Consider the following 13,693-nt stretch of genomic DNA (forward strand, 5'->3'; position numbering starts at 1 on the left):
AGAACTACTGTAACCAAGTGAGGCAAGGGTTCCTCATGTTTACGTGTGGGAGGGAAGAAGCGAGGAGCCTGCACAGTAAATGGGCGTGGAGGTATCACACTGAGTTTCACTCCGGGCTCTCCCTCCTGTCATTCAACAACTTATATGGCACTGAGCTCTCACGGTGGACAGGTTGGCCTCGCAGCTAATGTCTTTTGGACTCTATAACGATGACAGTGGCAGTGTTTGGATGACCACGTGTGGGAATCTTCACTAAAAAAAATTCATATCTTAAGGAAGAAGCAGTCACCTAAATGGAAATAAGTTTTTAAGGAGAGAAGACACCTGCCTACCAACTCTGGATAATACATTGGACGAACCGAGAAATCACTTGTTTCACTGAGGAAGTGTGTTCAGAGCGAGAAGTGGATTTGAAGCTTTTTAAATTTGATCAGGTTTGTACATTAAAGTAAACCTCAAATTAGCCTTCATAGTCTTTGAACTAGAAAAATTTGATATTCCCAAGATAATACTCTGATCATTAAGATCCAGCTTTAAGATTGTATTTTAACTTGAGTACATTTACAGTACAGAAACACTCTTTATACTCATCATTATAACTCATGTTCAGTGATCCAGACTCACAGACCTGAATCATGTTTCTCGATACAAATGATTCACAGGGCTGCGCAATACGACATGAGCAAACTATTCTTAACCAGCTCGCTGTTGATACATTGTCAAGCAACAAACACGTAAAGTATGTCGTTGTGCCACTCTCTGATCAAATCAGAGATTAGATAGGCCCAAGTTGCAGTTTACCGTTTCTCCTTTACTGATTTTTCCATGACAACCAGCCAACCAAGCAGGAAGATTGTACATTAAAGTGTGATCCTACGAGTTTTTCAAGCTTTTGCATAGTTAACCAGAGAACACATGACACTGTGTTCCATGTTGCGTCACTCAAAGGGTACTTTCTGTCCAATGATGGAAATACCCAATCCAGTGACGTCCCCATGATCATGCACTGTCTGAATATTTGGAGAAACATGTTAAGACTTGCTGGGGACATTTGTTTTTATTTCTTGAAACCTGAAACCCAGTGCTGTATGGGAAACAGCTCAGCAGGCAGAACTGCTCTCGGTTAAGTCATCAGCCCTCGTTATGCATTCATAGAAGGTTAACACAGGTCACAAGGGCAACTTGGGAACGCATTTCATCCAACCAAGTTTAAATCAGAGCAGGAGCATTCACCACCTGGGCGTTGCTTACAGCAGTGTTGGGCTGAACACATGCAGGGTTATACAAACATTAAAGGAAATTGTCCACGAAACATTTCTGGAGCACACAGAAAAACAGCTTGGCATTCTCTAAACAACTGAAAAAGATGGGTGCTTGCCTTTAAAATGGTCATTCGGCATAATCTCCCGAAGCCCCTAGATCCAAAATTGATTAGATAAGACGTTATTTACATCCACAGTGCGTGGAGCATGGAGCCATTTTATTCTTCAAAGTCACCATCTGCTTCGGTGTTTCGGAAAATGCTCCAACAACGTTTTGCCATAAAGCTTCAGAAATGTTTTCTGGATGACAAAACTTCCCCATCTTTTCATCAGCATAGGGATGAATAGGTAATGACTGAATTGCCATTTTTTTGGGTGAACTCCTTTAAACGTTGTTATTCAGGTTTAATAATGGAGGGAGAATCTGATAAAAGGTCAAATACAATCGGTGTGGTCATTGAGAATAAAATAACTCTGAGGCCATCTGTCCCCACTGCGCCTGAACAATATTCTGAAAAGACCATACACAAGGGTTCCTCTTAAATTTGGGGCATTCAAGTATACATATTCTGATTGACTAAACATTTACATAAGCAGGGATTGCCCTTCAACAAAGGGTGAAACCGGTCCCTCATAATTCCCTTTATCTTGAAAAACAAACAATTCTATCGAGCAGGAACAAACTTAAAACCATAAGACAGCCACTCAGAAAAGTCATAAACTTGTTCCTTAGTTTTCAACAAGCTTTTGCATGAATAATTATGACATCACTCAGGTAATCAATCCTTAAACATGTTCTTACATTTTACAGAAATGGCTAATTCATCTCGGATGCACGAAAATGAAGTTGAAGAGGTTCTACTGGATTCCTTTCCAGGGACAGCTGATGCACAAAATAATAACACTTGCTGTGAAATAGCTGTTGAAAAGGAAGCTGCCGCCTGCTGCGATGACAAGCACCACAGGAAACTGGCCATCTGCAGCATCATCTGTGGGATCTCCTGCATTGGAATCAAGGCTCTGATATATTCAGTCAAGGTAGTTTTTCATCTTTCACCTGTCAGTCCAAATGTCAAATCCCTGAAGCTGCACTTTACAAAATCCCAGAAAGCTGCAGCCAAGTGACACTTTTACATACTTAATTACAAGAATTCATGGTGGTGATTTCCAGGGGTCACCAGATGGTTGGGGAGGATAAAATAAAACAACATATTTTAGACTAGGTAAGGTTTTCATATCACATTGCCTGTTATAGTGGGTATAATCTGTACTTTTCTTGTGTGTATGTGGGAGTCAAATGCATGTATGCACAAGTTCTGATTGGACACCACACACACATTGCATTAAACATACTGGAATCACATTAACTTTCCATTGTGTTAGGAAACAAACATCCTTAATGTAACACAGAGAGGATGTGTCTTTTTTAAAAGGAAAATCTCGATTTGGCTTTCATTATTAGAATATACAGCGGTGATGTCTGTAGGACCCAAATCAGTACAGAAGTACAGCCAAAAAAACTAAACACAAGGGCTAAATAGTTTCCTTTAAATCACAGAATGTACTAAATGATAAACTAGATTATGAACTAATGAAAGTGTTGTTGTTGTTGTTGTTTTTTGTATTCATGCATTGCCATTTCTGATTTAACCCTTGATTCTTTTTATCATCTTGTCCTTACTTCTACAGGCTGAGACTACAGAAGATACTAGGAAAGCTGCAGGGTTTTCAAAAAAGGCAAAAAAATTTAGCATCATCTCTATTGTGACATGGGTTGCCATAGTGGTTTTGACTCCCATGCTAATGGCACTGATGTCATATCTTTTCACTCTGAGCGACTGATCGAAACCCCAGCAGAAGACAACCAGAGGACTGTGACATAAGATGCTTATGGAGACAGAAAGCAGACAGTTAAAAAAAAAAACTGCTGACTACAAAAAAAACCAAAAAACATAAAGACATGAAACTGGAAGTTACATGAAACAAAAAGACTGCTTTCGCCTCGGTGGTGTTGATAAAATGACCGCCCTCCCAGTTTACACTTTTCTACTTCCTCTTTATCATTTGTTTGTTTTTGTTTTACATAAGGAACAACCACTTGAGAAAATGTTATCAAAAATATTACAACATAAGTATGTTTTTTTATACACTGTAATATTTATTTAACAATATATGAACATATAGACAATTTAAAATCTAAATGACCATAGAAAATCCAGCATGAAATATAGTTTCAAGACATGGCACTACAGGACACACATACATCATATATTAAAGATTAGAATTATCATTCCTCAATAATGACCCAATCCTTAATATTTTTGCTATTACAATTTGACATACTCATGTTTAGATATTGCATGTACTTGCAGATACTACAAAAGATGATACATTTCTCTATCTAAAAAGGTAGCAACGTAAACCTGGTCATTAAGGATTGGGTCTCTACTGTAATACAATGGGATGGTAATGCTTCAGACGATTATGAGATCCTACACTTGTTGCCAACATTTTCTTAGCCTTATTGCATTGTTACCATATTACTTTATTGATGTCAAATGTATCAATATGTTGAACTTTTATACATACAAAGAAAATTTATAATAAAACGTCAAAAACTTGTGTGCTCTGAGCTTCTTGATGCATCTTGACATGCCGTCATAAAACAGCGACGATTACAAAACACACCTACAAAACATCTATCCAAAACAGAACAATCTTACAGTTAAGGCAACCTCATATATAAAATTTGGCCAAAGGAAAGACACTATACATAGGCAGTTTATCAAGAATTTTACAGTTGCTTTACAAATATAGACACCACAAAACAATCCAGAGAGAACCACAGGTAACAAAAAGCCAGCTAGCAGTGGAATCTGGACACTTCCACTCTTGATTAGAAATACTCTTGTACGTTGTATTGTTTCAGATTTATATATCATACAAAAAAAAAACCCTCTTCAGCCATAAATTTACAAACACAAACACTTGAATAATTGGACACGGTCTGCCCTGAGCTGAGTGAAAGGACTCACACGGTCCATGCTGCTTGCAGACACATTTGACTGTACAAAAAGAAAAGAAACTTGAGAACCTGGTTGCAGCAAATAGAAAATCTCATAGTGGCATGTTTAAAAGTTATATTCAGCGTTTAATGAAAAAATAGCTGCCTTTATAAAATAACTTACAAAGATGCTGCAAGATTACCACTACTTACATTTAAAAAAAAAAATGCTTTCTGTCAAGTGCAAAAGAAATTAGACGTAGTCCGCAATGCCATTGTTGAAACATCATTGAAACAAATCTTCATCACCCCGAGTTGTCACACTGCACAGATGTTTGAATGAAGGATATCAACTTCTGCTTCTATACGGTTTCACTTATCACACAGAAAATGACCGGAAGAATAACGGACGGCAGAAGTTTCAGTGCAGTAATGACAGTAAAAAGAAAAGAAAAGGAAAGAAGACTTAACATATAATGCATTTAAACACTATGTTTATATCCACCTTCTATGACGCAATACATTTTTGGTGCTGTGATGTCTTGTTCTTCAACTTGCAGGCTACAAGTGCAACAGAATGAAAATATAATTCTTCAATAATGACTTGTCACCACAACAATTACACAATAATTGTGCAGACTGAAAGCAGAGCTGAGGGACTGATGAAAAACACTAAGTCAACAGCCAACAAACAGCCTTATCATTTGCAGTGTTGTTGTTTTTTGTTTTTTTTTAATGGCTGCCAAACAGTGGATATCAAAAAAGGGAACCTGTCAACTGTCTTTCTGATCATCCATCAACCACAAATTCAGCTGATCCAGCTTGGCACAGAGAAGCGAGTCCACATCCTGTACACTGAGGGACGGTTCGTCTTTAGGGAAGCCCCCGCGTCTCGTCCTGGAAGATGAAATACCTGCCTTTCCAACACCAGCAAGTGGCTTCTTTGGTCTTCTGGCTTCACCAACTTCAAGGAACTCCAAGAATCGCTTGACGCGCCTCTGGCCAAACCAGGACTCAGAACCGTTCTTGCGATTTAGAGCCACCTCAAATATGGTCTCCAGCCGGCTGAAAGATGAGTAACACAGTACGATCAATGAGCAAGTTCAAGAAGTTCAGTGAGAGCAATATGCCATTTTAATGATGCAATCATTCCCAATGCATAGTACTAAACCCTAAATGTCATTTTCCTCTAGGGCCACCCTCTGGTCAAACCTAGCTTTTAAGCTTACCACAGAATAGTGAAGCTTTAGCTGTATGCCGATTCCATACTGCATACTACTTAGAACTTCAACTAGTCATTACTGTCATTATCAATTAGTTTGCCATTATTTTCATCAATTGCGAAATTGATGAAATTTCACAATTGAACAAATAAAACAGACTGAAGTTGGAATCAAAGATTAAAAAAGTCTAGGGTAAAAAGGGCAGTGAGGCTGTGTTTTATGTTGCTGGACTATTCTAACAACTCATGACTTTATAAAATGGCTAGTATGTGTGACTTTGTGCTAATAGGCACCATAAGATTAACAGTGAGTGGTGTAATGATGATCTTACCTTTCAGGCGGTTTGCTGAAATTCTTATTGGTATAAATTTCTTCCAAACTAAACTCCTTCTTTTTTAGCCTGTGGCAGGGAAAAAACACAGTTGCAATCAGTGTGAATATTGATCAGAGAGTGTTCAATAAAATGACAGACATGTATTGACAATGACATACATTCACATACAATGGTAGGCCAGTGTGACCCAATAGGACTTACTTACAATAGGACTACTTTTAAAATACTCCGAGTGCCACACTTGTTTGATTTAGTTACATATGATCAAATTTCACCTTGTATATTTTTATCAGCAGCACATAAGCAGTCCATCTTAACTTAACAGTCTTCATAGGTGCTGCCTTTAAGACTTTTGCTTTTGACCCAATGTTTAGTAATCCGTTAGATAACACACAACAAAACTTACTTTAGATTGATATTTCTGAGCGTGTCACACAAAACATTGACAAGGTCTAGAGTGAACTTGAATGTTCACGTATGTAGAGAAGGGTATTTACCTGATGGGTTTGGGCAGGCCCATGGGTGTCAGGTTGTTCTGAGGTTTGGGTAAAGTTTTCCGAATTCTAATAGACGACACCTTCCCTCGTTCCTCATGCTTTTGGACCACCTGTGATGACGAGAAAAAAAAAAGAGGATTAGCAACCTGAATCTCTCAAAGCTTAACAAAACATAGTTGACAAAAATTATAGTTAAAAAGAGCGAGTCGGGAACAAGTGTCATATCTCCAGTAAGCTGTGACAATATGACTGGTCCAGAATTATGTATAATAAAAAACATGATAGAAATATGCATCAATTTCTGAATAAAAATCTATCCACAATTATTCTGAACACCATTTAATATAATAAAATACAACTTTAAATGGACAGTAAAAGTAAACTACAGCTACAAAATGACCATAAAGTTCAAACAACATCTCTCAAACACATTTAACATAAACTGAGTAATATTCTTTTATGGCCTCTATTTATTTTGCGTTTTATTTATCAAGCACACTATGTGTTATTACACCGGTGTACCTTGATTTCAGAATCAGACAAAGCCTTTTCCTCCCTCAGAACTACATCGTCAAACTCCTGGCTGGATGAGCTTGTGTTCTCGCCATCATCTTCCTCTTCACTCTGTCCCCTTCTCTCAATCTCACACTCCAGGGGCAGTCCACTGCAAAGAAGCCAAGTAAGAAAATGCAGCAGCACAGCAATATAAACATCATTGGAATTATCATGATATATGGTATGTTATCATAAAATTGAAAAAACTGAAAAAAAGCATATCACCTGGTACTAGACTCAAAGGTTGCACTCGAGGAGTCAGTTCTCTGGAGGAATCCTGATAGGCGCCATGGGGAGGTGCTCAATGGGTATGTCGAAGAAGAGGAGGAGGGAGAGGAAACATGACTGCAAGTGCTGGGGCTGGCAGGGCCTCCTCTGTTGTCAGCTTTCTTAGAAAGGAAAGCAAGGGGGCTCGAAAGGAAACAGGAGGCAAGTGCTGTAAGGGAAGTGCTGGGAGACAGTGCATGACTAGGAGACAGGTTGTGGCTGGTGCTGTCATACGGGAAAGATCTTCTGGATGGATATACCTCCTTACGAAGGCAGAGAGGGGCAATCTCCCTCTCCACTTCAATACTGCAGACTGTATGTCGACGAGTCCGACGTAGGGATTTGCTGGACTGATGGACAGGAGTGTGTGACTGATGCTGGTGTGAGGTGTTAATCCTGCTGTGATGTGGTGAATGCACAGAAGTTGTCCAGGGCAGGTCAAGGGGACGGAATGAGGGGATCTCTGGGCAAGAGTAGCTGCGTAACAGGGGCCTTGACGAGCCATTTTCTGAAGAGTTAGCGCCTGATGTGGCCAGGTCTACATCATCCATAGTGACAGACTTTGTTGCCTCTTCACCGTTGTTTGTCCTATGAAAAACCATGAATCTTCTCCTTTGGTTACCTGCCCTTCTTGGCTTAGTGTTAACCCTTCTTGCACTAGACCTTAGCCTACAGACACGGATGCTGCTGTGGTGACTGGTTTCAGCATCAGTGGGACACACCTCACCTGCAACAGAAGCAGTACCCTTTTCTTTCTCATCATTGAAATGCTCAATGCCAATATTTAACTGTACATAACAGTCTAAAGGAAGTTGGGAGGATGAAGGGCCAGGTTGGTGATTATTTTCAAAAGGTGTCATTTCAAAATACACAGGGTCCACTGAGATTTCACCATTGCCTTCTTGAGACTGGTTTTCTTTGGTTTTCAAATGAAGTCTCTTTGTCTCTCGACTCCCACTTGATGCAGATGATTTAACAGCACCTCTTAAACCCTTTCTAGGTCTCTTGGACAGCTGGTCCAGCTGTGTTTTCCCGCTCTCTTCATTTTCAACATGCTGGAAGGTATTAGAATCTGCAGGTGTCACTTCTGCCGGCTCCACTGGTAGTGCTGATGAGGTAGGAACCACAGTGCTGTCTGATTCTGCGGCTTGAACTGGCGATTTCCGTTTTAGTGGTTTCTTGTTTGTATCCCTGCTCTTTCTAGTGCTCAGGAGCGGCTTTATTTGAGGACGGACTAGGACTTCTGATAATGGTTCCTGCTCAGCTTGTTTTGTAGAGGTGATTGCAATGGTGGTTTCCAGATCCATACTGTTATCAATGTTTACATCAGGTTTACCAAGAGTTGTTTTTGTCTTCAGTCTTTTGCATGAAACACTGGATGTCAACTTGCTGCCTTTTTGGTTGTCTTCAGACACCCAGCTGCTTTTATCAAGTGAGCAAAGCAACATTGCATCAGAGAAACTTTCAGTCTGTGTGTTTAACACTTCTTCATTTATCGTACCAAGCATTTCTACCACATCTTTTCCTTTCGTATTTGCTCTTGTTGAGACAGCCTGTCTTCTTCTGTCAGGTCTCAGTCTTTCTTCCCCATTCTCACCGGTATATGTCGAGATGACTTGCTTTCTTGGTGATCTTCGCCCTCTTAATACACCACTATCTGAAGCCACATTTGATAACTCTCGTTTTTTTGCATCTTTAGCACCTATATCTCTTGTCAATCTTTTCCTTTTCACAAACTCCTGGGACTGACAGTCTTCTTTCAGCTCCCTCTTTGCTTTCCCAAGACTTACAGCTGAAAAAGTTTCATGGTTTAGGTGATAGCCAAGCTGCTGAGTACTCAAAGTTGGTTTCAGTGTCCTCCCATTAGTGCTGACATTGAAGTCATTGTGGAGGCTTTGGCGAACCAAGTGGAATCCGTCCATTTTCTTTTCATCATCATCATCGGGCTGCAGACCATCAGTGTCAGGCTGATTACAACAGACTGAGGATGCTGACAGTGTTGTCTTGAAAGAAACGTGATCCTCAGTGAACTCTGCCTCAGGCTCTTCCTTTTTGACTTCAGATGTTAAAGTTTTAGACATAACCTTCCTTCTACTTCCTGAACATTTCCTCGGCAGTGGCTTGAGCCGGACAGCCAGTTTGCTTTTCTGCTCCTTGTTATCACTGGATACCTTTGAGGTGGATTTGTGTGAGGCACTTGCATTGACAGAGGGCTGTAGCTGTAAGAAGGACATGCAAACGGAGCCAGCAGATTCTGAAACATCCTCAGAAACAGTGCAGGGTAAGGGACTGTGTTGCGAAGGCACAGAGTCAGGTATGTCTTTGTCCTTCAGAGTTAATGCACATTCATTTGGCTGCTCAGAGCTATGTGTTGATAAGTCCATGTCAAACGATAATTTTTTTGAATATTTAATAGCAACAGTTTTTGAATTTTGTGCATCTTCTACTTCACTGAACCTCTGCAGATTAGTTTTGGCATCATCATTCCCATTCTCACCTTGTGTTTCTGGATGAAACATATCCCTTGGCTCTGAAGGTTCAACATCAGGTGTTCCATCAGTCTGTTGCTCACAATCATCGAGTATGTCTGGACGGTCCATGGACGGTGGAGGACTGTTAGCTCTGAAGAGTTTAACAGGACTCATGACTATCTCTGTGAAACTGGCCATCTTTGACTTGAAGGACTGAAAAATGGGTCCGATCACCCATCTCTTCGAGGCAGATGCATTTTCAGCAGAGTGTACACTAGGTAATCCCATACATGTATCCATGCCAGATTTAGTGGTGTCAAGATTCTCTGTGATATTGTCAGAAAACTGCTCAACTACATTTTCTGCAGAAGAGAAATGAATTTCCTCCTGTGGGCCTTTCTGGTCTTCTTGTCTGTAATAATGGAAATTTTGATTTTTTTTAAATAAATGGTGTCAATGCAAGATTTTTTACTTGGCATCCTAACACTTCAAGTAAACACAGATAAAATACATTTTATGCATACCCAATGTGAGAAACATTTGTTACAACACTCACCTATTCTGGCACTCTGCTGCAAGGCTAAAATCAAGGCCATCCTGCAAAGTGAATACAAAAAACATTTTAAAAGCTCTTTTAAGAAGACTGGGCATTGTTTGGCTGAGCACTGATACCAATCTTAGCTGCTGGTGTAACCAACAACTAGAAAATACTAAAAAGCCTCTTTATCTTTTGCACAACATCAAAGAAAACACAGTGCATTAGTGGTTAATGAGAAAATGTTATATATCTAAGATCAATTTTAACTCAGCAAATTTCCTTATAATTTAAGATTTTAAAAAGATCTGATGTCTGTGGTTTATGTATTAGTGGGTCACATTAAGACACTCGATTGCTTGTCTGTGTCAGATGCAGCAGACCGTGAAGGAGGATTAAATCACTCAATTAACCCTCACGCCTCGTTCACTATACAGGTCTTCGGTGTTTACATACAGTACAGCTGCTGTACAGTCAGATTACACACTGAAAGCTTTACAACGTGGAAAATACCATCAAGGTCATGCAGACAGACTGTAAAACTGAGATTTAGGGAGGACTGAGAGTCAGAAACTCAAGCAAGAAACGATAAAACTGACCTTGTTTTGTTTCTCATGTCCATGTGTGCTTTCAACTCTTGGCAGCGTGGACTGTGATGCTTGTACCTACAAATCAGAGGGACGAATGTTTGCTGCATAAGTAATGACTCATTCAATTACTTAAGAGTCTCTAAAAAAGGATTTTTAATCTAAACTCATACCATGCTTCCACCGGCCCCTTGTCTTTTTGAGGGGGATGGATTCTGTCTGGAAGGTTTCTGAGCTGCTCCGCTGTCTGTCTTGCCGTGCCTTTTAGGAGTTTGCGTTCTGTTCCCTTGAATGCGACCACTCCTTCTGTGTCCAGAAATTCCATCATTTGCACAGCTATGAATAAAAAAAAAAATAATCAGCACATGTAGTCTTTATGCAGTACTTTAAGTCTCAGAGCTGCACAGTAAACCAGTATCTGTATTAGTCCGTCATATTTTTTGGCCATGATTCTAAACAGAGTCTTTTCTTAACAGGTATCTTCCTGTACAGAGTGATACTTAAGTGAATGCCTTTGACTAGTGCCGCTTGACAAAAATAACACATTTTCTAGAGAAAAAAAAAGTATTGCTCCACACTTTCCTTTCAATTTGTACGCCTGGAGAACTTAGCAGCAAAATATTTTTTCACTTAATGTGACTGGGTAGTCACTTTAGTTGCTGGAGGGATTCTGGTTACAGAGAACTGTAAGCTGAGTTTTGAAGTTTCTGATTCAAAACAGTATTGTTAATAAACTTAACTTAATGATCTGATAGATTAGGGCTACACAATTTATAAACCAGAACTAAAGCTAATTGTCAGTTTTCAGATATATTGGCAAGATTTCCTGTGTGTCAGCAAGTTCTAAACAGTTCAGTCCATTAAGAAATCAAAGTCTGAAAAAGCAAGGAGGGGAAAACACACCTACAGCAAAAGAAACCAAAAGGTGCCAGGACAACTATACCTGGGAGTGATGGAGGAAAGGGGGAGGAGAGGTGGTGGAGGTTCACTGTGGGGAGGTGCACTACAAAAACGGTTTTGGGGAATAGCATCTTCATCCATTGGACAAACTATCTGAGGGAGTGGGTCAGAGGAATAAGTCAACATCCCCTTGCTCCCCTTGTCTGTCCTTCTCTGTGGATAACAACAATGGGGGGAAAAAACAAACATGCAGGGTATCATATCAATGTAGAAAGCACATCAAAATAGGCCTTAAAAATTAGGCTTCACTTACTTTTCTTGTGTCTGGGATGGGGGTTTAATCTGAAATGAAGAACAGCAACAGGATTTTTGTTTTCATTTTATTTTTCAAACTACTAACCCTATACAAATTTTCATCCTACATTAAAATGATGACTTTCTCAATTTATTGGGTCATATGTGAAATGTCAGAAAAGTGAAAAAAAACGTCATTGTTAAGAGTCCAAAACCTAAACATTTTATGTTTAGGGTCACATAAAACAAATCAAATCCTCCCACTAATGACACTTGAATTAGGGATTTTATTTTATTAGGCATATTAGTGAGATGATTTTGTCAGCTTTTGGTCTTTTCCTATGCACATGTCAATCTCCAGGTGTACAAAAGCTGTACTAATTATCAAAATAGTTATCATTAGTAGTCTGTGAATCAAATAACTGTTTCAGCTCTAAAAAACAAAAAAAAACAAAAGCAAGCTGAAATGTTTGGGTTTTTTTTTATGTTTTGCGCAAGTAGAAATTGTAGTAAAATTAAAAATCAACATTTAACCTGTGGAAAATGGTGTTGGAAAACTTGAGAGGCGTCTGTGAGATACTCATGGGGAATTTTACATACATTGTTAGATTCACACACAGTCAGTCTGGTTTACAGAAATAGCTTTCATAGAGTCAATAAAAAGGTTTCCATAGCTCGATCAAAGTGTTTTTTTACAAATGTGATTTTCTCAAATGGTATGAAACGAAAATAATAAACTTTAGGTCAGGTGGATGTTTTTGACTATCGTGCAAATGCTGATTGAAGACTGCAAATGCGATATGAATCGAGAAAAAAAAACCCTCGATCGTCAATATCACCACAGTTTTTAGGTCAAAGGAAAATCTCAACTGATGTTTTGAATTTCAGGTCTCCGTCTCTGATGCTCATTGTCACTGCCACAACAATATTACTGTTAATCAACTAAGTCAGTTAGCTTAAGGTTGGCTACATCTAATAACAGTGGGTAGTGAAAGCAAACCATGTTTTAAAGCTCATAAAATACGAAGGCATTTCAGTGAGAAGTGTTTTCAATCAACTGGAAGCGGCGGTTCGATCAAAACTGAGCCTGGTCTACTTGCTGGAACGAGCAGTTTCATATTCAAACTTTTACATACAAGCCAACGTATCTACACACTGGCCACCGTAACTGTGACTTGTACAAAGGTTTTCTTATCAATACGAGTAAAACATTTTAGCCACACGTGGAGAGGGCTCTATTGTACCCTCGTCCACAATGCATGGTATGGCTAGCGCCGATAATCATAGTGTTTAACACACAGTTTCTGTGCCAGGGAATAGCCGTAGCCGGGAGCTGTCATATCTCCCAACGTTCACACGCTTTCTAAAAGATAACCGGACATATGATATTTTCGTTGTTTAGTTGAATACGGTTATTTAGGCTGTATAACATAAAAAAGACACTTACCAGAAACGTGTAGCTGGACCGCAGGCTAGTATTCCGCCCTTACCGTAAATAAGACATGCCGGACGGCGCCCTGCACTGACTCGCTCATGTATCCGTTTTTACAAATCCAGCAACAAGACAGACGGATCATCCAATCACAGCACGAGTTCGTTTTCCGCCCGGAAAGCGCTGTTGAAATCTGACCAATTAGGAACGATTTTGAAGTGTCGTTGTTGGAGGCAGCCAATGGGAGAGTGGAGGCATTTGGCTCATATAAAACGATGGTTTTGTTTTATGTCCTCGACTGACCTCGTATATTAAAATAACTATATTTCATT

General features: G+C 39.5%; 1 protein-coding gene and 1 long non-coding RNA gene across 2 annotated transcripts; one reads left to right on the plus strand and one right to left on the minus strand.

Moving 5' to 3' along the window:
- Nucleotides 1–44: 44 nt before the first annotated feature.
- Nucleotides 45–3,882, plus strand: LOC119013436. The gene is made up of 3 exons (XR_005072746.1): nt 45–434; nt 2,074–2,300; nt 2,952–3,882. It is a non-coding gene; the product is annotated as an uncharacterized LOC119013436 (long non-coding RNA).
- An 82-nt stretch (nt 3,883–3,964) lies between these two features.
- prr14 (proline rich 14) lies at nt 3,965–13,509 on the minus strand. Its single transcript, XM_037087958.1, has 11 exons — nt 13,377–13,509; nt 11,949–11,977; nt 11,679–11,848; nt 10,909–11,071; nt 10,748–10,813; nt 10,170–10,210; nt 7,101–10,025; nt 6,843–6,984; nt 6,321–6,430; nt 5,821–5,889; nt 3,965–5,331 (listed from the first exon to the last, which is right to left on the minus strand). The coding sequence occupies exons 3-11, from the start codon at nt 11,819–11,821 to the stop codon at nt 5,040–5,042; spliced, it is 3,951 nt and encodes a 1,316-aa protein (XP_036943853.1). The 5' UTR covers nt 11,822–11,848; nt 11,949–11,977; nt 13,377–13,509; the 3' UTR covers nt 3,965–5,039.
- Between the last annotated feature and the right edge of the window lie 184 nt (nt 13,510–13,693).

The sequence above is a fragment of the Acanthopagrus latus genome, chromosome 23 (genome assembly GCF_904848185.1).
Source record: "Acanthopagrus latus isolate v.2019 chromosome 23, fAcaLat1.1, whole genome shotgun sequence".
NCBI classification, from domain to species: domain Eukaryota; kingdom Metazoa; phylum Chordata; class Actinopteri; order Spariformes; family Sparidae; genus Acanthopagrus; species Acanthopagrus latus.

What these genes read in the sequence shown, in the direction of transcription:
- prr14 (XM_037087958.1), bottom strand. Translation starts at nt 11,821, where the DNA reads ATGTTGACTTATTCCTCTGACCCACTCCCTCAGATAGTTTGTCCAATG. An exon ending in GCAGCAGAGTGCCAGAATAG is followed by an intron (nt 10,026 to 10,169) that starts GTGAGTGTTGTA and finishes CCATTATTACAG; the next exon opens with ACAAGAAGACCAGAAAGGCC. An exon ending in TTCAGCAAACCGCCTGAAAG is followed by an intron (nt 5,332 to 5,820) that starts GTAAGATCATCA and finishes CTCATCTTTCAG; the next exon opens with CCGGCTGGAGACCATATTTG.